At 44.8% G+C, this 27,767-nt stretch overlaps 1 protein-coding gene across 1 annotated transcript; it reads right to left on the minus strand.

Annotated features, from left to right (window-relative positions):
• LOC145355958 (ADP-ribose pyrophosphatase-like) lies at positions 1–27,767 on the minus strand. The gene is made up of 8 exons (XM_080208471.1): positions 27,722–27,767; positions 21,521–21,775; positions 15,118–15,222; positions 12,659–12,745; positions 11,006–11,114; positions 9,908–10,051; positions 5,161–5,245; positions 1–3,272 (listed from the first exon to the last, which is right to left on the minus strand). Exons 1-8 carry the CDS (start codon positions 27,751–27,753, stop codon positions 3,127–3,129), a joined length of 963 nt encoding a protein of 320 aa, XP_080064597.1. The 5' UTR covers positions 27,754–27,767; the 3' UTR covers positions 1–3,126.

Raw genomic sequence — 27,767 nt, forward strand, 5'->3', positions numbered from 1 at the left:
AATGTTTAATTGTCGTTTTAATGCATAACCTGATTACAGTATGGAAATGTGGCCAATTACAGGTGTGAACAGATGTGCAGGACACAGCCAAGACTTCAGCATGTAATCTAATTTACAAGGAACTATGGGGTTTACAGATGGATTCAAGTTTATTTATTAGTGTCACAAGTAGACATATCAACACTGCAGTGAAGTTACTGTGAAAATCCCCTAGTCGCCACACTCTGGCGCCTGTTCGGGAGGGAGAATTTAGCATGGCCAATGCACCTAGCCAGGTCATCTTTCAGACTATGGGAGGAAACCAGAGCAAACCCATGCAGACTCCGCACAGAGTGACCCAAGCCAGGAATCAAACCCGAACCCCTGGCACTGCAAGGCAGCAGTGCTAACCACTGTGCCACCTGGGGTTGGTGATAAAATCAGGCCCAGATCCTCAAAGTATCAGGCTTGAGGTACCAATAAGCTGTGGATAGCCATAAGTTTCCACCTCATGCAGTGGTTACAGTACTCTGGGAGACACTAAACCCAGGCTGCCAACTCTCTAGGGAAAATCCTGGAATCACTAGGAATTAAAGATGAATCTCCAAGATGCTGCTGTAAGTAACTCCAGGAGGGGGTGAATTCCGTAGAGACGTTTAAAAAAAACCCCACAATATTTTTATTTACCAATGAAACAATCAGAGATAGGACAAGGCTATTCAACTAGTTGGGGAGATCGGAGGCTGGAGTCATGCAATGAATCCTTCAGGAACACAACCAAGCAGAGTTGACAACCTAACGCTGAGTGGAATCCAAACACTTTACATTTCAGCCAGTGTACAGTACAACACACGGGAGACCAGAGATACTAGGCATGACAAATTAGTGTTTATAATCTCACACTGTGTTTCGTGGACTGTAGTACCAATATGATCTGAGAGATCTCCCCTTCAGTCCTGTTTAATGCAGAAACATCCACACATTATCGAACTGAAATGTCTAAGACCTTTAATTGTGGGACACAAGCACAGTTACTATCATTTATTCGCTGCTTATACTGTCCACAGAATAACACTGCCACCTGTTGACAGATAAATGCAAAGTGCATGCACCCGAAAATACCCTCATACAGCAGAGAGGGGCACATTGGGGATACATCACGATTGTAGATGAAAAAGATCAAGGTCTAACTAGTTTGCCGTCTCCCATCCCGGTACTCTGATAATGGAGTTGTTGATTAATCCTAGCGCGTAATCACACGGCACAGTGGCTATATACCCACACCAACTAGTCTACAGTCACTCAAGAAGGCAGCTTGTCACCACCTCAAGAGCAGTTAGGGACAGGCAATAAATGCTGGCCTAGCTAGCAACACCCATATCCTGTGAAAAATTACATTAAAAACTATGGTGAGAATAATAATTGGAGATCTGATCGATGTATTTTGAATCCTGAGAGGTAGGCAGTGAGAAACTGTTCCTAATGGTGGAAGAGTACTAAAACAAGAGAGCACAGAGTTAGGGTAATCGGCAAAAGGTACAACAGAGACATGAGAAGGAAATATTTCATGTGATTGGCTAAGATCTCGAAGCACTGCCTGGAGGCACATTTAATTGAGGCATTCAAGAGGGAATTGGAATATCTGAAAAGGAAGCACATGCAGGGTTACAGGGAAAAGGCACTCGGTCAATTGTTCAAGTGGAGAGCTGGTGCATGCATGATGGGCTGAATGGCCACATCCTGTGGTGCAACAATTCTGTGATTGAGAGATTTTAGGACAGAAACAGGCATGAGAGAAGAAACCACCCCCCCCCCCACTCCCCCAGGGGCATAGATAAGGTGAATAGTTGGAAGATTTTTCCCAGGGCAGAAATGACAATTGCAAGGGGCCATAGGATTAAGGTAAGGGGGGAAAGGTTCAGTGGAGATCTGAGGGGAACTTTTTCTTTTACACAGAGGGCGGTGAGGGCCTGGAATGCACTGCAAAGTGAGGTGGTTGAGGAGATACGTAACTTATCTGGATAGGCACATGAACAGGTTGGGTATAGAGGGATATAGGCGGTTGGTCTAGACAGGACAGAGTGATTGGCACAGGCTTGGTGAGCTGAAGAGTGTGTTCCTGTGCTGTACTGTTCCTTGTGGACAGCTTTTAGAACCATAGGTCCCAAATCACCTGATCCTCCTAAACATTATTCCACGACCTGGTCCTTGGATGATGTTCTGATCTTCAGATGCAGACAGCAAGTGTTGCTGCTTCAGCTCAGAACATCAGGGTAATCCACTGCGAAGGGCTCAACCATGATGTCCTGGAAGGCTTTGAATAGAGGACAGAACAGCTCTCGAGAGAATGAGCAACAACGCCAGGGGAAATGACACTGTCAGTTATGCATACTTTGTCATGCCCAAGCAGGGCTGTGCTCAGGCTGTGGCTGGGATTCAGCCATCTGTTTGATCCTCTCGAGGGTGGGGGAACAGTGGTAGGGCAAACAACAAACTACAAAAGGTTGTGAACGAAACCCAATCCATCATGCAAACCAGCCTCCCATCCATTGACTCTGTTTATACTTCCCACTGCCTCGGCAAAGCAGCCAGCATAATTAAGGAACCCATGCACTCCGGATATTCCCTCTTCCACCGGGAAAAAGATACAAAAATCTGAGGTCATGTACGAACTGACTCAAGAACAGTTTCTTTCCCTGCTGCTGTCTGACTTTTGAATGGACCTATCTCGCATTAAGTTGGTCTTTCTCTACATCCTAGCTATGACTGTAACACTACATTCTGCACTCTCTCCTTCTCTATGAACAGTATGTTTTGTCTGAACAGTGTGCAAGAAACTATTTTTTTTACTGTATGTTAATACATGTGAAAATAATAAATCAAATCAAATCAAAACAAGGGGAAGGAGGACTCCAAGCCATCATCTTCCAAATGCAAAGCCTATGAGCCAGCCCAATGCCATTCCAAAGTGCAACTTTAGCAGCATCATTAAAGCTGCTCTCCAACAGGGGTTTTCTCCAGGTTCTGTAGTAATCGTCTGGTGGAGCCACTGTTTCAAAAGGGATATCAAAACACTGAATGTCATGAGTGGTGTTAGCACGTCCTGCTGTCGCTGCCTCCCATGGTGTGGGAAATGTTCAGTGAGTGTTACCAGTGAGAGTTCCTCATCTGTGCTACCTGGTGAAGCAGCGCTGTGTGGCTGGCATACAGTTTCTGCTGCTGATCGATGTCCATCCATTTCACTGCCCCTGCGTCGTCCCCTGCTTGAAGATTCAGCTTTCCCACACTGTTGCCTGCAGAGACAGAGAGGCAGAAGAAGTTTTTTTTAAAGTTTATTTTAGTGTCACAAGTAGGCTTACACTAACACTGCAATGAAGTTACTGTGAAAATCCCCTAGTTGCCACACTCCGGTGCCTGTTCGGGTACACTGAGGGAGAATTTAGCATGGCCAATGCACCTAAACAGCACATCTTTTGGACTGTGGTGGGGGGTGGGGGGGGGGGGGGGGGGAAACCGGAGCACCCAGAGGAAACCCACACAGACATGGGGAGAACATGCAGATTCCACATAAGCAGTGACCCAAAGCTGGGAATTGAATCCGGGTCCCTAGCGCTGTGAGGTAGTGCTAACCACCGTGCTGTCCCTCAACTCAACAACGGCAATGGAGAGTTATACCGTTTGAGGTAGGGAGATTGGGGTGTTTGGGGAGGGTATAACACACAGGAGAGGCAAAGAGAAAGGGGCAGATGCCATACTGATAGACCCCATCACAGTTTACTGCTGAAGACTGGCCTGTGTGATAAGAGGCTGAGGAGAGAGCAAGTGAACCATCAGCAGAGATAATATTCCCCAGCGAGAGTCATCACCACCCGGAGACGTAAGACAGAAAACTGACAAAGGCTAAATACATAATACATCCAATAATACCCAGGCCAGGGTAACCAAGCATCCTGGATTTTCTGGGACTGTCCCAGAGTTCAGCTTTCTGTCCCATGTCTGAGCTTCTGGGATGCCATATGTCCCTGGATATCTTGTGTCTGTATGTTTTGTGTCCTGTCCTGCTCCACCTGCGAAGATCTGAGCCCACACCACCCCGCGGGAGCACAGGGAGTCAGCGTTAATCCACTGAATATCTTTTTTACACAGCAGGAAGCTGGAGTCCACTTGTACTCATCATAGGCTTGGTCACAAAATCCTAAGTGCAGACTACCTTCTCCTTCCATACAGACTTCGCCTCCACAGGCAGAAACTGGTTCTTATTTAAGTGCCCAAACCTTTCCCCATTTTGGACCAGCTGCTCTGAACGATGACTGTAGTATACACTCAGTTATCACAGTATTCGCAGCCAGTACTCTTCAAAGAGGTGCTCAGCTTTGATGGCTGGTTGACTTTGAAGGGGTTCACAGAGTTGTCCAAATCTCCCCACCACCCCACACTCTGGCCAACTCCTACGGGTCACATGTCAGCATCTCCTCTATCCCACTCTACCTCTTGGCCAAGTGTCCCCATATTTGTTTTAACCCCAGAGTTGGTCACCCTGACCCAGGCTGCTATGATATTTTCCCAGGATTAGGCACCTCCTGAATTGTCGGCCTGCCCCAACTCTAAGCCCAACCATTCACTGAAATGGAGATAGGAGAGTATCATTGTTCCTTCCACCAGGAAAGAAGCTCTGGGTGGAGGCGACACCGGGAACTGGGCTTCTGTAGAGCTGCAGGGTCAAGGAAACGTTAGGTGTCAGCCATGTCTCAGTTGCAGAATGCTTACCCTAGACTGGGAATTCAAGTCTCATATCAGAGACTTGGGAACACATTCCAGGCTAACTCTCCAGTGCAGTACTGAGGAAGTGCTACATCACTGTTTATGGGATCTTGCTATGGATAAACAGCTGTTATGTTTTGTACATAAGTGAGAGCCCTTCAAAAGGTGATTAAAGCACTTTGTGACATTCTGATGTTGTGAAAGGTGCTGTATAAATCTAAGTCTGGATCTTAAAAGCAATAATATTTATAATGTAAAAGGACCAACAATGGAGAATAGGGAGTAAAACTCTCTGCAGAAAGGCCTGAGGTTGGAAGATTAGGATCAGTACAAGAGAACCTGGGGGAACATAGAAGTTACCGTGGAGCCTTCACCTCCCAGGATAACATCCACTAACACAGCCAAGGCAAAAATCATTACCTTTCTCATCGTGGAAATTCATAGCCACTGTCTCAATCCAAGCATTATCAGTGTTCCTGGGATCATCAACATATCCTTTGTAGACCTGGGGGGTACAGAACTCAGTTAGTATTTAAGCAGATCTGTAGTTTGAATTCTGGCATCAATAGCTGCACTCCCCTCCCATCCCCACGTTAAGAATTAACCAGATGATGCATGGTACAGTCAAAAGCTACACCATTATTTCTTGTGCACAAGGGGAACAAATAGTGGCTCTCACTATGATGTTCTGCCACGTTCCGTAAAACGGTTTCAGTTACAGCATTTTGCATGCCAGTTAAAACACCAATAGCATTACAGTTTGGTGTGCACTTTTAACCAATACAATTCAGCATTTTTTCAATCTTTGGGTTTGCATATCTGTCGCAGTTGCACTGAGTCCTTGACATGTTAGCACACAATGTTTGGTAAACATGCTTTTTCTCCTTAATCACAAACTCCATACAGAAGTGAGTCTCAAAACTTACTTATGTTGATCAAGCAGACCCACATCTTTCACCTGCCAACTGCTGACTCCAACTCCTCCCCCGACACCCACACCCTCTACTGAGCCAAACCGGCTTGTAGTTTGACCCAGAAATTCTCCATCAACAGAAGATTCTGAAAAAGTGTGATCGAGGGGGAGGAGCGAGGGCCAGGTAAGAACAGAACCGAGATGCCAGACTGATGGAGGAATCGGGCAGTGTGAAAGTAGGGAGGTAGAATGACATTGTGAGTAGACTAAAAGCTCACGCTGTATATTTTTATCAAATATATATAGGTATGCTCATCACTTTCTAAAATTTTTTATAACTGAACCAAGACCTGTAAAATGGCCAAAACTTTATCGATCTAAGACCCCTGAACAAAAGACGCCACCTTGCAGTTTCAGGGACACTCACACTTTGTTATCACTGAAGAGCTACCTGTGGACAGCACAGGCCAACTACAACAGGAGCAACATGAAGGCCTTTTGTATTTGATAAGCCAGGTTGGCCACTGAAGACTGAGACAATGGCCAATCAACACTCACTTTAGCCCATAATGGCTGAGATGTTATCAGCCTGGGACACAAAGCCAATTCCCAGAAACTGGGCATACTGCCTTTGTTGAAAACATTGCGGCAAGGTAAAGTCATGTAACACGTGCTTCTGGCTTGTCGAATGAGTAATATTGTCTTGCTGAACTGCACAGTTCACTCTGCTGTTTAACATCAAACTAGCAGGCCATATTGAAAGAGCTCTGGCCTAGATTGGACAGTTGACCCCAGCTACCCTGTTTCTGCTGGAAGTCTGTACCATCACTTGCAAAACTGATTAATCTCTGCATGTCTATCTCATTGTATGAAGTCAACACCACTGGAAAAGTGAATTTACTTGTATTGTTTTTTTTAGCCTACCAACCTCTGTGAAGAAATACCTCATTGGACTTTGATTCTGGACTCTGGAACCCACGAGAAACAATTTTGTTTACCTGTGGTCTCTGCACTATAAATCTCTCTTTTCTCCATCTCCATCTTTCATATCTGAATGCGAGGGGGATGTTGCTGATCCTCTTTCACAATGAGCATGTGTGCAAATAAACTAACCCTTCAAATTCATCTTATCACGAGTTTGATGTGGGTTATCAATAGAAAGTTGGGTCACATCAAAACAGAGGGATTCGGAAATATGCCATTATTTAAAAAAGAGAAACAAATCAAGACATCTTTCTATTTCTGGTTGGGTGGGGAGTGGAGAAATTAATGTTGTTTGAATTAACCTTCCTTCTGTCTGTAAGAACATGCTGCCTAGAATAAAGTTAGAGGACATGGCAATGGTTGGTGGGGGTTGGGGGTTACATGGATGAGCTGGAGGGTGGCTGTGAGTTTAGCAGGGGTCCCATAGGGAGAGAATGACAGATGGCGACAGTGTCTTGGTTTGGGGGCAGCAATTGAAGGGACAGAGTGGGACGGAGAGCAGAGCTCTGCGTTGCAAGGTAGCCAACAGATCTTGTAACTGAAGCACATTACAAATAATCTATTCCTACTGAAGTAAAGTCACTAAATTCAAATTACTAGATTATAAAGAAATCAGGACTTAATTCTAATGGTGACCATGAAACCATTATCAATATTTACAAAAACCCAGCTGGTTTACTAATGTTCTTCAGGGAAGGAAATCTGCCATTCTTACTTGGTCTGGCCTACATGTCTTGAGATCTACAGCAATATGGTTGACTCTTTATAATTGCCCTCTCAAGGATCATTAGGGAAAGGCAATGATGGTATAGGCCAGTGACACCTTCATCCCATCAAAAATGAATTTAAAAAGTAAAGTTTCTTTGGACAAATCTTTCCACCTCTAGCGTTTTCCACTCTTCATTTATTGATATCTTGTAGGATAACTGATAGAATTTGAGGGTGGCACAGTGGTTAGCACTGCTGCCTCATAGCGCCAGGGACCAGGGTTCAATTCCAGCCTCAGGTCACTGTCTGTGCGGAGTCTGCATGTTCTCCCCGTGTCTGTGGGGGTTTCTCCAAGTGCTCTGGTTTCCTGCCATACTCCAAACGTGTGCTGATGTGCTAAACTGCCCCTTAGGGTCCCAGGACGTGTAGGTTAGGTGGATTAGCCATGGTAACTGTCTGGGGTTATGGGAATAGGGTAGAGGAGAGGGCCCCTGTAAGAGGCTCAGTCAAAGAGTCGGTGTGGACCTGATGGAACAAATGGCCTCCGTCTTCATTGTAGAGATTCTACGACTCTTCCAATCTATCAGCAATTCTAGATATAGCTCCAGGGGATAAAGGGGTCAAGGGATATGGGGCGGCATCAGGATATTGAATTCAATGATCAGCCATGATCAAAATGAATGGTGCAGCAGGTTCAGAGGGCCGAATGGCCTACTCCTAGTTTATTTGTTGATTCCATAATTATTCTAACATATGGCTGCCAGGGAGGTGAACTAGAGCAGCTTGGTGTCTCTCCATCCAAAATTCCTCTTTTCCTATGAATTATCGGGAGTAGACTTCAGTTCTAGGAAGTACGTGATCCAATCCCTGGTGGTCTGTTCGGATGCCAAAAACTCCTCCACCTACACCAATTACTCGTGTAATTATACATCTGAGCACAAAGGCTTGTGTGAGCTGAATGTTTATTATACAAATACTTTATCCATTATGTACCGGGATAATTAATAAAGTTTTCACACATGAAGTACAAACAATCGATGTATCATTCAGTAAACATTTTCATTAAACTTGCTGTTAGAGTTGTGAAGCTGAATAAGAATTCTTCTTCTGCCCCCTCCACCCCCGGCTCTGCAATGGCTTGGTACCCCCACCACACCCCACAGTTTATCAGAGTGCCTTTATGTGCACGTTCTCATTGCCATCTAGTGAACCTCAGTGTTTTCTTTCTGTGCTGTTCTGATTCTAGGATTGTTAAGGAAGGTTTGAATGTGAAACGATCCAAACTGTTACCATCCATCTCTGCAGGGAAGTGTGCCACAGTTTGAAGATCCCTGAAATTAGGCTATGTTTCCATAGAATCCTACAGTGTATGCACAGTGTACATTGATACTTAATGGGCTGAATGGCCTCCTTCTGCACTGTAGGATTCTATGAGTCAGCACTGACCACAATCTCATCCAGACCTTATCCCCATAACCTATGCATTTACCGTAGCTAATCCCCCTGACGCTAAGCGGCAATTTAGCATGGCCAATCCATCTAACCTGCACACATCTCTCCTCATATGGTCACTGCATTGGTATTTACTCTCAATGTTTCTTCTCTGTTTAGTACAGGAGAACTGACCAAACATCTCCCATTCTCTCCCTCTCGCACATAGTATAATACCTCATTCTTTTTCCTAATAGGAAATACAGCACAGAAACAGGCCATTCAGCCCAAAGCTGGTGTTTCTGCTCCACTTGTGTTTTCTCCCATTAACCTATCATCTATCTCCTTCTCCCTCATCTGAGAGAGATAAAGGTAAAGCTTCTTTAATCATCTCGCGCATATGGACACCGCAGAGTTTAATTCCCAGGCTGTTTAATGTTGGAAATCAGGTGGATCTCTCCAATGGGTCTCAGGGAACCTGCTGACACTCACATTCTGGGCTTTTACCATAGAGAATCATCACTTGGGGAGGATATGGAGTTCTGACTGACAACCAATGGAACAGTCCCCAAGCAAAAGTCAACACCTTTCTAGATTTAGCATGTGTTCATTACAGCATAAAACTTCCTCTGTACGTTCCAAACCGGAGATCGCTACCATCTAGAAGGACAAGGGCACCAGACACAAGGGGAACGCCGCCACCTGCAAGTTCCCCTCCAAGCTACACACCACCCTGACTAGGAAATGTATCAGCCATTATATCACTGTCATTGGGTCAAAATCCTGGAATCTCTAACAGCACTGTGGGTGTGCCTACACCATAGGGACTGCAGCTGTTCAAGAAGGCCGCTCACCACCACCTTCTCAAGGGCAATTAGGGATGGGCAATGAATGCTGACCCATATCCCATGGATGAATTTTAAAAAACTGCCTCAACAACAGATATAAAATCAAAACGTTGGACAATGAAGCATCTATTCAGTGTGACCTGTGTGAGATTCCTAACCCCATACAGAAAACTGCTAACAAAAAAATTCCAAATTAAATGACTACACTACAGATACTGTGTGTGGAGGGATCGGCTGCATGTTTTAAGTCTCCATTATACATCATTAGGATATAAATACTGACCATCTCTCCAGCTTTGAACAGGGAGTCAATTAACAATTTCATCTTTTGTCTCTCGGCTTCTGGTAGCTGCAAGGAGTTCAATGCTTCTTCCCCAAACTCTCTCCTGAGAGTGACTGATACTTTCTCACCCGGGTCTATCATTCCCTAGAAGGAAAATACGAAGGAGAAAACATCCTGAGAGGATACCACCTGGTTTGTCCCCATCCTTATGATCTTTTAGACATTGACCCAGCTCCAACCAAAGGTTCCAATTCAGCCAGCAGGAACTGTTTACCCTAGGCTGAATCCCCAGAACCGAGTGGGTGGCAATCCCAGGTTGAGTGCTTTCACATCACATCTCAAGCTCAATGTCAGACTAAAGAATTACTGAGTCCAACACAGTGACAATCTGAGCCATGAGATTTCCAGTTTGTGTTGCACTGGGGAATGGGCTGTGTCTACCCAAGCAGCAGTAAGAGGGGACCCTCTGCCCCTCTTGTTAGAACTGGAGGCCAAACTGAGACAAAGAAAAATGAAATGGATTGATATGGGATGTGTACAGGCAGTGCTGTGGGCTCCGCCCAATGCTCAGCACTCCGTGGCATAGTCCTTGGAGCAGAGCAAAGGAACGGAAAAGGGATTCGGCAGCTAATTTCATCATGTAACCTTTCCCCACCAGAGGAATATCAAGGCTTTGTGGGTACCTTTCAACATCAAACACCAGTGAATGCTCACTGTGCACGTGAAGAATAACACTTTTGGGGAGGAACTGTTGGGGTTGTGGTGGGTGCGGAGGTGGTGGGGAGGGGTGGTGGTGGGGGAGGGGTGGTGGTGGGCAGGGGTGTGGTGGTGGGGGTGATGGGTGGTATGATGGTGGTGACGGGTGGTATGATGGTGGTGGTGGAGGAGGGGGGGGTGTGGTGGAAGTGTGGGGTGGTGGTGGTGGTGGTGCGGTGCGGAGGGCGCAGGTGAAGGAACACTGGAGAGGGAAAGATCATCAGTAATGATCAACGTCTGACAAGAGCTCGAGAAACTGTTTTTTAAGCCACCACGGAGCAGGCTGGAATCTAATTAAGGTCAGTTAGACACAAGGTCAGTGTTCCCTGCACCCTTACTTACCCCAGGAATTGCCCACTCCCCATTGTCCCTTCTACAGATTGCAACAAACTGCAACACAGGCTTCCCAGAGCGATTGTGAATGACTGTTTTTCCAGCCTCCCTCTTCCACCTGTGTGAAACAGACAAGAAGAGTGCTTAATATTAAATGGTGGCATCACCAGCAACAAACAGTACCTGCCCCCACCACCAGCCCTGTCAGTCCCATTCGGCCTTCTGAGTCTTGCCTTATATATCCAAATTGTGGAGGAACCACAGTTACATTTCCCTACATCTCAAATATTAAGGATTATTACATTTCTCCCTTCTCTCTCATTGAGGCTCTGACATCCAAAATTTAATACACTGTTTTTTCAGTAACGATTCTGTGAAACGAATGCAGAGTTTTCAAACATCAAAACTCTAAACAAATAGGGAGGCACAGTGGTTAGCACAGTGCCAGGGACCTGAGTTCAATTCCAGCCTTGGATGACTGTCTGTGTGGAGTCTGCATGGGTTTCCTCCAGGTGCTCCAGTTTCCTCCCGCAGTCAAAAGATATGAAAGTTAGGTGGATTGGCCATGATAAAATACCCCTTAGTGTCAGGTGATTAGTAGCGTAAACAGGTAGGATTAAGGGATAGGATCTGGGATGGGAGTGTTGTCAGTGCAGGCTCGATGAGCCAAATGGCCTCCATCAGCACTGTAGGGATTCTGTGAAAGACACATATATCTCTCTCTCACAGGGATATCCAGTTCCCTGGTTCTTCCAATAGATACCCTGGAATGTTTTCCAACGTGTTCCCCACCAACTGAATCAATTTACAGGGTCCACTTCAATGGTTGTGTATAGCTCAACAACACTCAGTGAAAACTTGCCTTCCTACTCCTAATTTCAGCACTTCTAATTTGTTTCTTCAGTATTTTAACCCATTGTCACAGAGACTGATTTGGGTTAACTTCTTTCATCATCTCAAAAGGTTTTACTTACGTTACCTTAAAGTCTCCTTTCCAAAGAAATTTTTCCTTAAAACCTAACCTCCCCAAAATCCAGAGGGATTAGGTCAGAGGGATACAGAGGGATATCTCTGTATCCCTCTCAGGAGTAATGATGTACCTGTTGTAAACTGGCATCATTAAGGTTAAGTATTCAGATTGAGTAAAGGTAGGTTTAAGGGAAGTTAACATCTGAATCATTATAGGGATAGTTTAAGTTGATTAAAGGATTTGATTACGTAGATGGAGAGAAACTATTTGCTCTGGCAGGGGAATCCAGAACAACCTTAAAGTTAGAGTGGGGCTTTTCAGGGGTGGTTATCAGGAAATGCTTGCTTACAAAGGGTGACACAAATCTAGAATGATCCCTTCCCAAAATCTGTTGAGACGGATGAGTCAGTTTCCACACAGTGATTGATAAATTTTTGCTTGGTTAGGATATTGGATATGGAATCAGGGAGGGTAAATGAGAGTTAAGATGCAGATCAGCTATGATTGAACCACACAGCAGAACAGCCTGGAGGGACTGAACAGCCGACACCTACTTCTATGAACCTGCTTCAAAGTAGAGTGTGCCAGCTGTTGAGTGTCATTGCATTGCAAGTCCTCACCATAGAGCCTCACCCTCCATTCTCATTGTCCTGAAATGCAGGGAGATTCCCAAATAAACAAAGAGAACATACCTCGTCACAATAGGGTCTGCTGCATGATTCGGGCCCCATCTTCCCAGGAGTCCTCTGCCCCTCAGTCCAGTCCGTCCACAAGGATTTCTGAGGCACAGAGTAAAAGACAGAATCAATTTATTTTGTACATCAAACACGCAGACAGTATGAAATAGCTATCCTAGAACTGAGTCAATTGGAAGAACAAGTCAGCGGTCACCTCACTCTAATTCAGGATACTCTGTGGGGATACCGCATTAGATTAAAGCTGAAATACTTCACTCAGTAAAACGGATGTCATAACTTGCAATTGACAAAAAAAAAAATCACATCTAAACGCAGCTTCTCATTAATCCTGTCACACTGCTCCCTCTTTTGTCTTCTTTGCCCAAATTGATTTTGCGTTCCATCATTCTATTAGTGAGAAGGTATACTGGCAATCTGCAAATTGAGCACTTTCAAAAATACTCGAAAAGCAACTGCTAAGGTTCACACCTCCCTGCTTAAAGGGAAATTCCTGGTCTCTACTTGCTGCCTCCCCACAATTATGCATAGAAACCCAGCCCAGTAGTGCGGCAACTGTAGAAGAAAACTCACAACCTATTACACTGCCCTATGCCCAATAGTGGGTTGTAAGTACTTTGTGCACGTATGGAGGGATGAACAAAGATGTAACAAACAGTTTATGCAGAAAGTTATCACAATTTGTGACACCAGAGTCTTTTCTTGATCTTTGTGTGTTCTGCTTTCAGAGCCCCTTGGTACTGTCCCAGAGGTTTTTATTATAGCTTACCGCCTATTCATTAAAAGGAGGATTTGGAGTCAGACTTAGGTTTATTCACAAAACCTCAGCATAGATACAGACTTCTTCCCTAGTTCAAGGAGAGTTGGTGACATAGAGGCCCAGTAATCCAGAAGGGAGGTGATGGCTATGGTATTATCACTAGACTATTAATCCAGAAACTCAGCAAATGTTCTGGGGACCTGGGTTCAAATCCCGCCACACCTGATGGTGGAATCTGAATTCAATAAAAATATCTGGAATTAAGAATCCACTGATGACCATGAAACCATTGTCGATTGTCGGAAAACCCCATCTGGATCACTAATGTCCTTTAGGGAAAGAAAATCTGCTGTCCTTACCCGGCTTGGCCTACATGTGACTCCAGACTCACAGCAATGTGGTTGACTCTCAACTGATTTGGGCAACTAGGGATGGGTAATAAATGCTGGCCAGCCAGCAACACCCATGTCTCGTGAATGAATGAAAAAAGGCCCAGGGTAATGCTCTGGGGACTATGGCTCAAATTCAATTATGCCAGATGGTGGAATCTGAATTCAATAAAAATCTGGAACTCAAAGTCTAAAATTGACCATTAAACCATTGTCGATTCTCATAAAAACCCATCTGGTTCCGCTCGAGGGAAGAAAATCTGCCATCTTTACCTGGTGTGGACTAATATGTCCCCAGACCTACAGCACGATTCTTAACGGTGCTCCAAAATGGCCTAGCAAGTCACTCAGTTCAAGGGCCAGACAATACAGCCTCAGTGAGATTCATAGATAGGAACACTGTAAGCTCACATGCACTGGATTCAGGCTACTGATACTGTGCTAACCAATTTCATCAAGTCCCTCACAACCAGTAGACGATGCAGACACTCACCCCATTGAAATGCATTTAGACCAATAATACAAAGTCCATGTTTAACTTACTGCACCACCAGACGGCCCAGAAAAATATTTTCCACTGCTTTATTATGGGGCGGCATGGTGGCTCTACTGCTGCCTCACAGCGCCAGGGACCTAAGTTCGATTCCCGGCTTGGGTCACTATCCGTGTGGAGTCTGCATGTTCTCCTCGTGTCTGCATGGGTTTCCTCCAGATGCTCTGGTTTCCTCCCACAGTCCGAAAGACATGCTGGTTAGATGCATCGGCATGCTAAATTCTCCCAACAGGCGCAGGACTGTGGCAACTAGAGGATTTTCACAGTAACTTCATTGCAATGTTAATATAAGCCTATTTGTGACACTGATAAATAAACTTTAAAACTTTAAATGGAAATATCTATGTTTTGTCATGTTGAGTTGGTGGTGAGGTGATCAGGAAACATGTGTATATAATCCCTCATGTGTTACTCCAGTGACGCCATGAATGGAAACAGGACTTCTCCCCGTCACTGGAGAGGGAAGTCAGTAACACGGCAGCATCAGCTGGTCCCAGTCTGTAATGAGCAACTCAGCAATTACGAGGGGCCAAGTCAAAGACGTGTATACACAGGTTTACAATTACCAGCAGATTACCACTCTCTCAGCTGTACAGTAACGTTATCTATACATAAACACGGTGACCAATATTGAACATGAAGTCTCAAAGTTTGAAAATGGTATTACATTATGGGAGGAATGGGATCAATTAGGGGGAGGTATTGCATGGACATGTTTATCTGCATTCATGGTTATACAGAGAGGAAGCCTCACCGTGGGAATCCATTTACCACATCATATGAAACAATATGGGACGTTCTGTCCACTCCACCATCCAAATGATTGAACTTCAATGGCGCTTCCAGCTCCCTTTCATCACTAAGTGAAAACAAAAAGAACAGTCCAGTTACTGTGCTGTGACATGAGGAAAGAGAAGGCTGTACAATTAAAGCACGGGAAGAGGAATGAGACATGTCACGGGTTCAATGGCACGCACTCCATAAATTACAGGCTCAACTGAGTTACGCAAGCCACATCGTCATGAGGTGCACTCTCACCTCGGAAAGGATCCAGGTTCAACTCCAACTCCAAGGACTGAGCACAAACATCAAAGCTTACACTCCAGTGCAATACTGACGGGGAGCTGCACTGTCAGGGGTGCCGTCTTTCAGATGAGATGTTAAACAGAGGGCCCACTTGCCAGCTCGGGTGGATACCATGGTGCTATTTCAAGGAACAGCAGGGGAAATATCCTTTGTGCGTTAACATTTTTGAAAAACGTTATCAGGTCATTATCAGATTGCTGTTTGTGGGAATTTGCAGAGTATAAATTAAATGCCATGTTCCCAACATTACGACTGCAAGGCCTGTGAGCAAATGGCAGCTCCCAACTCCATCTGTCCATTTCTCAGTAACCACTTTACCCTCAGAGGGTTGAGGCAAGCCGAAGACAGCATTATATTCTTATTAAATTCTTAACATTTAAAAATGTGTACTGATCTCATCAAAAGTCAGCCTTCTTTCTACGTCACATTTACTACATGGTACAATGTGCACAGATATAATATACCTAAGTATGTTCTTTGTGTAGTAACCGTAGCAACCACCATAGAACTAGTATTCAACCATTGGTGCCATGTATTTTGGTCCAGATGAATCATCGGAAAGAATGGGTCAATTCTTAATTCCTTTGAAGAGACCATCTTAACATGGCCCTTTGTGACCACACTTCAAAATGTACTGCATTGGCTGCAAAGCACTTCGAGTCATGAGTCAGTTCAGAGAATTGACATTATTTTCCATTGAGACACTAAAGTGAGGCCCCACCTGCCCTGTCAGATGGAGACCAAATATCCCACAGCATTATTTCAACAAAAAGCACAGTGGTTCTTGCCAGCATTGGAATTTAAAAGAATGAGGCATGCCTTATGAAGTTAGGTTGAGGGAGCTGGGACTCTTTTCCCTGGAGAGATGAAGGTTGAGAGGCGACCTGATAGAAGTTTATAAAATGTTGAGAGGAATAGATAGGGTGGATTCTCAGAGGCTATTTCCCCGGGTTGAAATGGTCGCTACGAGAGGACACAGATTTAAGGTGCGGGGAGGAAAGTACAGAAGTGATGTTAGGGGTAAGTTTTTCACTCAGAGGGTGGTGAGTGAATGGAATCGGCTGCCGTCAGTGGTGGTGGAGGCGAACTCGCTGGGGTCTTTTAAAAGACTTCTGGATGAGTATATGGGGTTTAATGGGATAGGGGGTTATAGATAGGTCTATAGATTGGTAGGTGTTGATGTGATCGGCGCAACTCGTGGGCCGAAGGGCCTGTTTGTGCTGTAGTGTTCTATGTTCTATGAGAGGCGATCTCATTCTTCTAAAGGTGCTTGATAGAGTAACTGCTGAGGTTGTTTCCTCTCATGGAGAGTCTGGACCAAAGGGCATAGCCTCAGAATAAGGAGGTGCCAAATTAAGACAAGATGAGGAGGAATTTCTTCTCTCAGAAGGTTGAGTGTCTTTGGAACACTTGCCACAGGGAGTGTGAGGATAGAGTCCTTGTGCATATTTAAGGCTGAGATGGATAGATTCTTGATTAGTAAGGGAATCAAGGGTTTTGGGAAAGAGCAGGAAAGTGGACATGAGAAATCGGATCAGCCATGAAACTACTGAGTGGCGGAGCAGGTTCGAGGGGGTCAAATGACCTATTCCTGTTCTTATTTCTTACAATCTTATAGTATCCTGGTCAATGTTTATCTTCAACTAACATCACTAAGAACAGATCATCTAGCGATTGCTGTTTCTAGGTTCTGTGCTGTTTGCAAATTGCCTGCTGAGTTGAGACATTATAACACTGAATATACTTCAGATGCATTTTTTAACTTTTTTCAATTTTGATGAAAAGTTAGTGATCTGAAATGTTAACTTTGTTACGAATGCTGGACTTCAAAAAAATGGCTAAATTTTAAACGGTCACCTTTAATTCAAGGTAAATTGGAGTAGTGGGTAAATTGGGGAAAACGTAACCTCTTATAAAATCTACATGGAGACAAACCATGTTGTCTGGTAGTCATGGGGAAAGAGACGCAGGTCAAAATTTATTTAAAGTAAGATGCAAATTTTAACTTCTGAACACAGAGGAAACAATAACTGGTCTTCCTGTCCCCAGACTCTCAAAGTCAACTGGAGAGATTTGGGGAAAGGCCCATAAAAGGTGCTGCTTTGCACCTTATATCATAAGAAAAGGGCTGTTTATGAGTTAACCACCAGCAGTGTGAGTGTTAGTGAGGATGGATTCCCTAAATGAAGAAACAGCAGTTCTGGAGACCAAAAGACCAGGAGTTGCAGAGGATGTTTTGGTACTGAAAATCCATTTGTTTATACTCAGAAGATTGATTTATTTTCTTTTTAAAGGAACATTTGAAGATTTACCCTGTAGGGCATGGAGAAGACATCCTGTTAAAGCTAGGAGCAACTTGAGACTTTAAACACACGACTATGTTTCTCCTGAGACTGTGTTGTGATGTACAAACTAGTCATGGGTTTTTTGGTTCTGTTTAGTAGTTAATGGGGAATACCTTTTCTGGGATTTAGAGTATTAGTTGCCTACCAAGTAATGTTCAGTCAGTATTGATTTTAGTTTGTTTGTTGCAGTAAACATTTTAAAATGTGAAATCTTGCTGTGTAATTCTCTGCACTGGACACTGGGCAATTCATATCTCTGTTATAAAAATTATCAGGCTTTATGGCATGACTTTAACTCACTCTGCTGCCTAAGTTGTGTAGTTCCCTCATTTTTTGTTCTTACTACAAAAGTATTACATCGGCTGTAAAGTACTTTGAGAAGTCTTCTGGTTGTGAAATAAATGCAAGTATTTAGCCTATGTTTCTATGCTCGTAACTGAATTAACAAGAAATAGGAGGAGTAATTCATACAACCCCTTGTGCCTGTTCTGCCATTCAGTAAGCTCTTTGCGGAATTTACATCAGCTCCATTTTGCTCTTCTATCCCCATATTCTTTGATTCCATTAGTCAAAATATATCCATCATTCTTCACCTAGAAAATATACATTGACTGAGCATCCACAGTTCCCTGCTGGCACAGTGGTTAGCACTGCTACCTCGCAGCGCCAGGGATCTGGGTTTGATTTCCGATTTGGGTCATTGTCTGTGTGGAGTTTGCACGTTCTCCTCGTGTCTGCGTGGGTTTCCTCTGAGCGCTCCAGTTTCCTCCCTATCTGAAAGACGTGCTAGTAAGGTGTATTAGTCAGGCTAAATTCTCCCTCAGTTACCCGAAGAGGCCCTGGAGTGTGGCAGCCAGGCGATTTTCACAGTAACTTCACTGTAGTATTAATGTAAGCCTACTTGTGACACTAATGACTAAGCTTTAAACTTCTCCAAAGATTTCAAAACCTTTTTGAGTAAAGAAGATTCTCCTTGTCTTAACCCTAAGTTACCAACCATCCATCCTGAGACTATGACAGTCTTGCTCAAAAAAGCAGCTTTTCAATCATCTACCCTGTCAATCCTCTTCAGAATTTTATATGTTTCCATTAGATTACCTCTCATCCTTCTCAATTTTAGAGAATTTAGACCCATTCTACTCAATCTCTGCTGATAGGACAGCCTTTTCATCCCAGGAATCAATCTACTGAACATTCATTACATCCCCCTCACGACAAGTACATGTTTCCTTAGGTAAAGAGACCAAACTATACATAGCCCAAGTGTGGTCCAACCAAAAGCCCATATAATTACAGAAGACTTGATTATCCTTACACAAACCTTCTTGCAAAGAAAGGCCAACGTGCCATTTGTTTCTTAATTGCTTGTTATATTTTTCTCTATTTCCTCCATAAGGACGTCTAAATCTGATTTAAGACTAAAATAAAGGGGAGTTTTTCACTCCGTATTTTCTATGGCAGGGGATTACGAGTATACTCAAAGTTGAGATTTATTTTTGGACTTTGGCAGAATCAAGGGATATCGGGATTGGACAGGAAGGTAGATCTGAGGGTCAAAGGTCAGCCATGATCAGACTGAATAGTGGAGCAGGTGTGAGGATCCATAATCTCCCCACTCCTCACCCCTTCCGCATCTTATTCCTAATGCACTAGGAGGGAGGTGAGGAAGAAAAAGGATTTTGGCTGAGGATTCCAAAACATGACGCTTAGGCGGCTGAAAGCACGGCTACCTTTAATAGTTTAAATTAATGGTTTATTTACTGTCATGAGTATGCTTACATCAACGCTGCAATGAAGTTACCTCTTTTGCATCCCTGACGTTAATCACTCCACCATTGATGTCTGTGGGTCCATTTGCCTCAGCCCCAAGCTCTGGAATTCCCTCCTACAGCTCTATACTTTTTTTTAGCCTATCTCTTTGATCAAGCTTTAGGTCATGTGACCTAACATCTTCTTTGGAAGTTTAAGTGTCCTACTCTGTTTTCTAATGCTCCAAAGTCCAAGAGCTGGGATCATTCAGATGTCACGAAGAGGTACAGAAAATAATCAGGAAGCTACTGGAATGTTTATATCCGTACAGCAAAAATACAAGGAGGGGAAAAGAATGCTTCAGCTGTATAAAGCCCTCACGAAACCACACCTGGAGGAATGTAAGCGGTTCTGGGCCCCACAGTGTACCTTCAGCAAACTAACACCCTGACTGCAAGGGATAAATTATGCAAAGAGAGAGATTACACCAACCAGGGATGCATTTCCTAGAATTTACAGGTAAAGGAATGATTTGATTGAAGTTTTCAAGCTATAAAGAGGAACAGGTAGAGTGGATAGACAGAAACTATTCCCACTGGATGGGGTGTCAAGATCCTGGGGGCTGTTTCGGAATGAAATTAGGAAGCATTTCTGCACACAGAGGAGAGAACCAGTTTGAAATCCTCTTCCACAAACAGCAGCTGAAGTGAGGTCAATTGTAAATTTTAAACCAGAGATTGATAGGTTTTTGTTATCCAAAGGTATTAAGGAATACAGGACAAGGTATGCAAGTAGCTGTAGCTCTGTTATGATCTCATTGAATGATGGGGCAGGAACAGTCGATCCTGTTCCAATGTTAGGTACAGCTAGATGTCAATAATACACGTGAATACTGAGCCAAGTCTCCAGAGGCTGCCACCAAGGAAAGTCACGTCAACGAGAAAAAATGAACAGACCAAGGTTAAACCATAATGCTGGGAAGAGAAGTTGTTAGGTCATAAGATGTTGGAGCAGAAATCAGCCATTCAGTCTACCGAGTCTGCTCTGCCACTATTCAATGAGACATGACTGATCCAATATAATCCTCAACTCCACTTTCCCACCATTTCCCCATAACCCTAATTCCCTTGCTGTCTAAAAATCTATTTTAGCCTTCTACATACGTAATGACTCAGCCTCTACAGCACGCTGCAGTAAAGAATTCCACAGATTCACTCCCCTCCGAAAAGACATTCCACCTCATCTGTTTTAAATGGGCAACCCCTTACTGAGATAATGCAATCTCTGGTCCTTGACTCTCCCATAAGGGAAGATGATCTCTCAGCTTCGAGCCTGTCAAGTCCTTAAGAATCCTACGTAGCTCAATACGATCACACCTCATTCTTCTGAACTCCAATGAGTATAGGCCCAACCTCTCCTCATAAGAAAATCCCCTGTAGAATCCCTACGGTGCAGAAGGAGGTCATTCAGCCCATCGAGTTCACACTGACCACAATTCCACCCTGGCCCTGTAATGCCACATATTTACCCTGCTAATCCCCCTGACATTAGGGTCAATTTAGCATGGCCAATCCACCTAACCTAAATATCTCAGGAGGAAATTGGAGCATCCGGAGGAAATCCAAACAGACACAGGGAGAATGTGCAAACTCCACACAGAGACCTGAGGCCAGAATTGAGCCCAGGTCCCTGGCACTGTAAGGCAGCTAACCACTGTGCCTCCATACCTGAGATCAACCTAATGAAACTTCCCTGGATTGCCTCCAAAGCCAATATATCTTTCCTTAGATAAGGGGATCGTGGTAGACGCTCTAGCTATGACTGGATAGAGTGGAACAAAATGCAGGTAGCTGGGCAATGAAAGATGGACAGTGAAGGAGCATGGTGTAATTGACCATATTAAGGCAACAAAATGCTCAAAGTGCACATTATTTGCTGGAGAGCGAGATCACATATCAACTCATCCCACTGGCATACCTGTAAGGTGGGTCTGCCCAGGGTGGTCGTCTGAACAGCGAGGGGGCAGTGTAATCAACTGGCTTATAATCTGCCCACGGCACTGCCCAATCAACCTTTTCATCAGGGACAGGGAAACGTCGGGTTTCAGAGCCTGGGTACACCTCACAGCGTGCCTTCACATGGAGGCACTTGCGAAAATCCATGGGCAGCACAAATCCCACTGATGCAGATTTGAATAGACAAGGGTGATGGGACAGTCGCACTGCAGCCAACCTGCAAAACAGAATCACACGTTGTATTTCACTGAAATGGCATGAATTAAAACATTTTTAAATGACCTGTATTTGAGTATCGCCTTTAACGTAAGGTATCAAACCAAACTTTCAATGCAGAAAGTCTGTAGAAATTGCTTGGTAATGTTAAGACTGGAGAAGGTGGAAACACTTCACATTTTGACTAATCATCTTCCTCTCAGCAGCAGTGACTGACAGACAGAGACCACAGAAACTGCCAATAGCAGATACAATATAGATGTGGTAGCAGTCAGTACAACAGGCAGACATCACACTGACTCTACTATGGGTAACAATTCTCAGACAGGAATATGCATTCAATCATCAAACAATGCTATATTTCATAAATGGAGAATGATTTCCAGGCTCCACTCTGAATCATTGCCCAGTTTTTTTGCTGCCACATTCAACTCCATATTCATAGGCCCTTTCAGAATATCTTCAGGCTTCACACATTCTTCTGATTTTCCCCATCTATCAATACCAGGCTAACAGAGGAACTTCCTCATGCAGCAGATTCATCTCTAGCCCTATCTTCACTTGCTAAATTCAACCCAGTTTTTCAATCTGTCATCTTCCTTGCTTATTTATCGCACACACTATCACTCTCTACCCCAGTCTGGCTCTCCCACTCCATCCCAGTCTCTTTCTTTCTGTCCCAGTCTCTGAGAATTTCGCAGCTGTACTGCAGGAAGACACCTCGCAGGGCTCATACAGGGAGGCAATAAGGGTAGAGCTCAGGAATAGGAAGGGTGTAGTCACAACGTGGAGGGTTTACTATAGGCTGCCCGACAGCCTGTGAGAAATAGAAGAACATTTTGTAGGCAAACTTTGGCAAGGTGTAAAAGTAACAGGGTTGTTGGAGTGGGAGATTTTAACTTCCCCTATATTGACTGGGACTCACTTAGTGCTTGGGGCATGAATGGGGCAGAGTTTGTAAGGAGCATCCAGGAGGGCTTCTTGAAACAATATGTAAATAGTCCAACTAGGGAAGAGGTCGTACTGAACCTGGTATTGGGAAATGAGCCCAGCCAGAAGGGGAGAAGTTCGGGAACGGTGACTACAATTCAATAAGCTTAAAGGTGCTGATGGATAAAGATAAGTGTAGTCCTCAAGTGAAAGTGCTAAATTGGGGGAAGGCTAATTACAACAATATTAGGTACGAACTGGAGAATGTAGATTGGAGGCAGGTATTTGAGGCAAATCAACATCTGGCATGTGGGAGACTTTCAAGCGTAAATTGATAGGGATTCAGGACTGGCACATTCCTGTAAGGATGAAGGATAAGTATGGCAAGTTTCAGGAGCCTTGGATAATGAGAGATGTTGTAAGCCTAGTCAAAAAGAAAAAGGAAGCATTTGTCAAGGCTAGGAATACAAGGAAAGTAGAAAGAAACTTAAGCAAGGAGAGCTAAAAGGGGTCATGAAAAGTTATTGGCCAGCAGGATTAAGGAAAATCCCAAGGCTTATATATAAATAAAAAGAGCAAGAAGGTAGCCAGGGAGAGGGTTGGCCCGCTCAAGGACAGGGGAGGGAATCTATGCATGGAGCCAGAGGTATTAAATGAGTACTTTGCGTCAGTATTCACTAAAGAGAAGGACTTGGTTGATGATGAGTTTGAGGAAGGGTGTGTAGATAGTTTGAATAGTGTTGAGATCAAAAAGGAGGCTCTTGAGAAACATTAAGGTAGCCAAATCCTCAGGGTTTGATGGGATACATCCCAGAATACCGAAAGAGGTAAGAGAGGAAATTGCTGGGGCCTTGAGAGAAATCTTTGTATCCTCACTGGCTACAGGGGATGTCATGATGTGGGGATGTCATGATGTAGAGATGCTGGCGTTGGACTGGGGTAAACACAGCAAGAAGTCTCACAACACCAGGTTTAAGTCCAACCAGTTTATTTGATAGTAATCCCACAAGCTTTTGGAAACGGTGTTCCTTTGTCAGGTGTGGAAGGTTCTGGTCAGAGAAGGGCACACAAACTGTGTGTGTCTTTATATGTCTTTCTCTGACCAGAACCTTCCACACCTGACAAAGGAACATCGTTTCTGAAAGCTTGTGGGATTACTATCAAATAAACTGGTTGGACTTAAACCTGGTGTTGTGAGACTTCTTATAGGGATGTCCCAGGGGATTGAAGAATAGTTAATGTTGTTCCTTTGTTTAAGAAGGGTAGCAAGTATAATCCAGGTAATTACAGTGTCAGTGCTAGGGTAATTATTGGAGCAGATTCTTTGAGACAGGATTTACTCCCACTTGGAAATAAGTGGACATATTAGCAAGAGGCAACATGGTTTTGTGAAGGAGAGGTCGTGTCTCACTAACTTGATTGAGTTTTTCAAGAAAGTGACAAAGATGATTGATGAGGGTAGGGCACTGGATGTTGTCTACACAGACTTCAGTAAGGCCTTTGACAAGGTCCCTCATGGCAGACAGGTACAGAAGATGAAGTCGCATGGGATCTGAGGTGGGCTGGCAAGATGGATACACAACTGGCTCGGTCAAAGAAGACAAAGGGTAGCAGTGGAAGGGTGTGTCTCTGAATGAAGGGCTGTGATAAGTGGGGTTCCTCAGGGATCAGTGCTGGGACATTTGCAGTTTGTTATAGATAAATGATTTGGAGGAAAATGCAACTGGTTTGATGAGTAAGTTTGTGGATGACACAAACATTGTTGGATTTGTGGATAGTAGTGAGGATCATCAGGGGATACAGCAGGATATAGATCAGCTGGAGGCTTGGGCGGAGGAATGGCAGGTGCTGTTTAATCCAGACAAATGTGAGGTAATGCATTTTGGAAGTCTATTAAAGATAGGAAATATACAGTAAATGGCAGAACGCATAAGAATATTGAAAGGTAGTGGGATCTGGGTGTACAAGTACACAGGTCACTAAAAGTGGCAACGCGGGTGGAGAAGGCAGTCAAGAAGGCATATGGCATGCTTGTCTTCATCAGCCGGGGCACTGAGTTTAAAAATCATGTAGCGGCTTTATAGGACCTCTGTTAGGCCACTCTAGGAATATAGTGTTCAATTCTGGTCACCACACTACCAGAAGGATGTGGAAGCTTTGGAGAGGGTACACAAAAGATTTACCAGAATATTGCCTGGCATGGAGGGCACTAGCTATGATGAGGTTGGAGACATTTGGTTTTTCTCGTTGGAATGATGAAGGTTGAGGGACAATCTGATATAATTCTACAAGATTATGAGGGGCATGGACAGAATGGATAGTCAGAAGCTTTTTCCCAGGATGGAAGAGTCAATTACTAGGGGACATATGTTTAAGGTGTGAGGTGCAAGGTTTAAAAGAGATTCACAAGGCAAGTTTTTTTTTTACACAGAGGGTAGTGGGTGCTTGGGGCTCACTGCCAGGGGAAGATAGTGGAAATAGATACACAAGTGACTTTTAAGGGGCTTCTGGACAAATACATAGGATGGGAATAGAGGGATATGGTCCCAGTCCCACTCCCACTCTCTCTTTATCCCAGTATCACCCAGCCACCCACCCTCTCTCCCAATCCCTCCACCCCCCCAGTCCCCCCACCCTCCCTCTCTCTGCCAGTGCCTCCCACTCTGCCTAACAGTCCCTCCACTCCCTCTCTCTCTACCCCAGACCCATACCCCCTACCCCCCCCTTTCCCTATCCCAGTCTCTCTCTCTCTCTCTCTTTCCCTATCCCAGTCTCTCTCTCTCTCTCTCTCTTTCCCTATCCCAGTCTCTCTCTCTCTCTCTCTTTCCCTATCCCAGTCTCTCTCTCTCTCTCTCTTTCCCTATCCCAGTCTCTCTCTCTCTCTCTCTTTCCCTATCCCAGTCTCTCTCTCTCTCTCTCTTTCCCTATCCCAGTCTCTCTCTCTCTCTCTCTTTCCCTATCCCAGTCTCTCTCTCTCTCTCTCTTTCCCTATCCCAGTCTCTCTCTCTCTCTCTCTTTCCCTATCCCAGTCTCTCTCTCTCTCTCTCTTTCCCTATCCCAGTCTCTCTCTCTCTCTCTCTTTCCCTATCCCAGTCTCTCTCTCTCTCTCTCTTTCCCTATCCCAGTCTCTCTCTCTCTCTCTCTTTCCCTATCCCAGTCTCTCTCTCTCTCTCTTTCCCTATCCCAGTCTCTCTCTCTCTCTCTCTTTCCCTATCCCAGTCTCTCTCTCTCTCTCTCTTTCCCTATCCCAGTCTCTCTCTCTCTCTCTCTCTTTCCCTATCCCAGTCTCTCTCTCTCTCTCTCTTTCCCTATCCCAGTCTCTCTCTCTCTCTCTTTCCCTATCCCAGTCTCTCTCTCTCTCTCTTTCCCTATCCCAGTCTCTCTCTCTCTCTCTTTCCCTATCCCAGTCTCTCTCTCTCTCTCTTTCCCTATCCCAGTCTCTCTCTCTCTCTCTTTCCCTATCCCAGTCTCTCTCTCTCTTTCCCTATCCCAGTCTCTCTCTCTCTTTCCCTATCCCAGTCTCTCTCTCTCTCTCTCTTTCCCTATCCCAGTCTCTCTCTCTCTCTCTCTTTCCCTATCCCAGTCTCTCTCTCTCTCTTTCCCTATCCCAGTCTCTCTCTCTCTCTTTCCCTATCCCAGTCTCTCTCTCTCTTTCCCTATCCCAGTCTCTCTCTCTCTTTCCCTATCCCAGTCCCTCTCTCTCTCTCTTTCCCTATCCCAGTCTCTCTCTCTCTCTCTTTCCCTATCCCAGTCTCTCTCTCTCTCTCTTTCCCTATCCCAGTCTCTCTCTCTTTCCCTATCCCAGTCTCTCTCTCTTTCCCTATCCCAGTCTCTCTCTCTCTCTCTTTCCCTATCCCAGTCTCTCTCTCTCTTTCCCTATCCCAGTCTCTCTCTCTCTTTCCCTATCCCAGTCTCTCTCTCTCTCTTTCCCTATCCCAGTCTCTCTCTCTCTCTTTCCCTATCCCAGTCTCTCTCTCTCTTTCCCTATCCCAGTCTCTCTCTCTTTCCCTATCCCAGTCTCTCTCTCTTTCCCTATCCCAGTCTCTCTCTCTTTCCCTATCCCAGTCTCTCTCTCTTTCCCTATCCCAGTCTCTCTCTCTTTCCCTATCCCAGTCTCTCTCTCTTTCCCTATCCCAGTCTCTCTCTCTTTCCCTATCCCAGTCTCTCTCTCTTTCCCTATCCCAGTCTCTCTCTCTTTCCCTATCCCAGTCTCTCTCTCTTTCCCTATCCCAGTCTCTCTCTCTTTCCCTATCCCAGTCTCTCTCTCTCTCTCTCTTTCCCTATCCCAGTCTCTCTCTCTCTCTCTCTCTCTTTCCCTATCCCAGTCTCTCTCTCTTTCCCTATCCCAGTCTCTCTCTCTTTCCCTATCCCAGTCTCTCTCTCTTTCCCTATCCCAGTCTCTCTCTCTCTCTCTCTTTCCCTATCCCAGTCTCTCTCTCTCTCTCTCTTTCCCTATCCCAGTCTCTCTCTCTCTCTCTCTCTTTCCCTATCCCAGTCTCTCTCTCTCTCTTTCCCTATCCCAGTCTCTCTCTCTCTCTCTCTTTCCCTATCCCAGTCTCTCTCTCTCTCTCTCTTTCCCTATCCCAGTCTCTCTCTCTCTCTCTCTTTCCCTATCCCAGTCTCTCTCTCTCTCTCTCTTTCCCTATCCCAGTCTCTCTCTCTCTCTCTCTTTCCCTATCCCAGTCTCTCTCTCTCTCTCTCTCTCTTTCCCTATCCCAGTCTCTCTCTCTCTCTCTTTCCCTATCCCAGTCTCTCTCTCTCTCTCTTTCCCTATCCCAGTCTCTCTCTCTCTCTTTCCCTATCCCAGTCTCTCTCTCTCTCTCTCTTTCCCTATCCCAGTCTCTCTCTCTCTCTCTCTCTCTTTCCCTATCCCAGTCTCTCTCTCTCTCTCTTTCCCTATCCCAGTCTCTCTCTCTCTCTCTTTCCCTATCCCAGTCTCTCTCTCTCTCTTTCCCTATCCCAGTCTCTCTCTCTTTCCCTATCCCAGTCTCTCTCTCTCTCTATTCCAGGCCTTTACCTGACAAGCACCTCGCCCACTCGGTTCCACATCCGGGTGTCCGTTG

This window comes from Carcharhinus amblyrhynchos, chromosome 20 (genome assembly GCF_965287045.1).
Source record: "Carcharhinus amblyrhynchos chromosome 20, sCarAmb.v2.hapA, whole genome shotgun sequence".
In the NCBI taxonomy this organism is placed as follows: domain Eukaryota; kingdom Metazoa; phylum Chordata; class Chondrichthyes; order Carcharhiniformes; family Carcharhinidae; genus Carcharhinus; species Carcharhinus amblyrhynchos.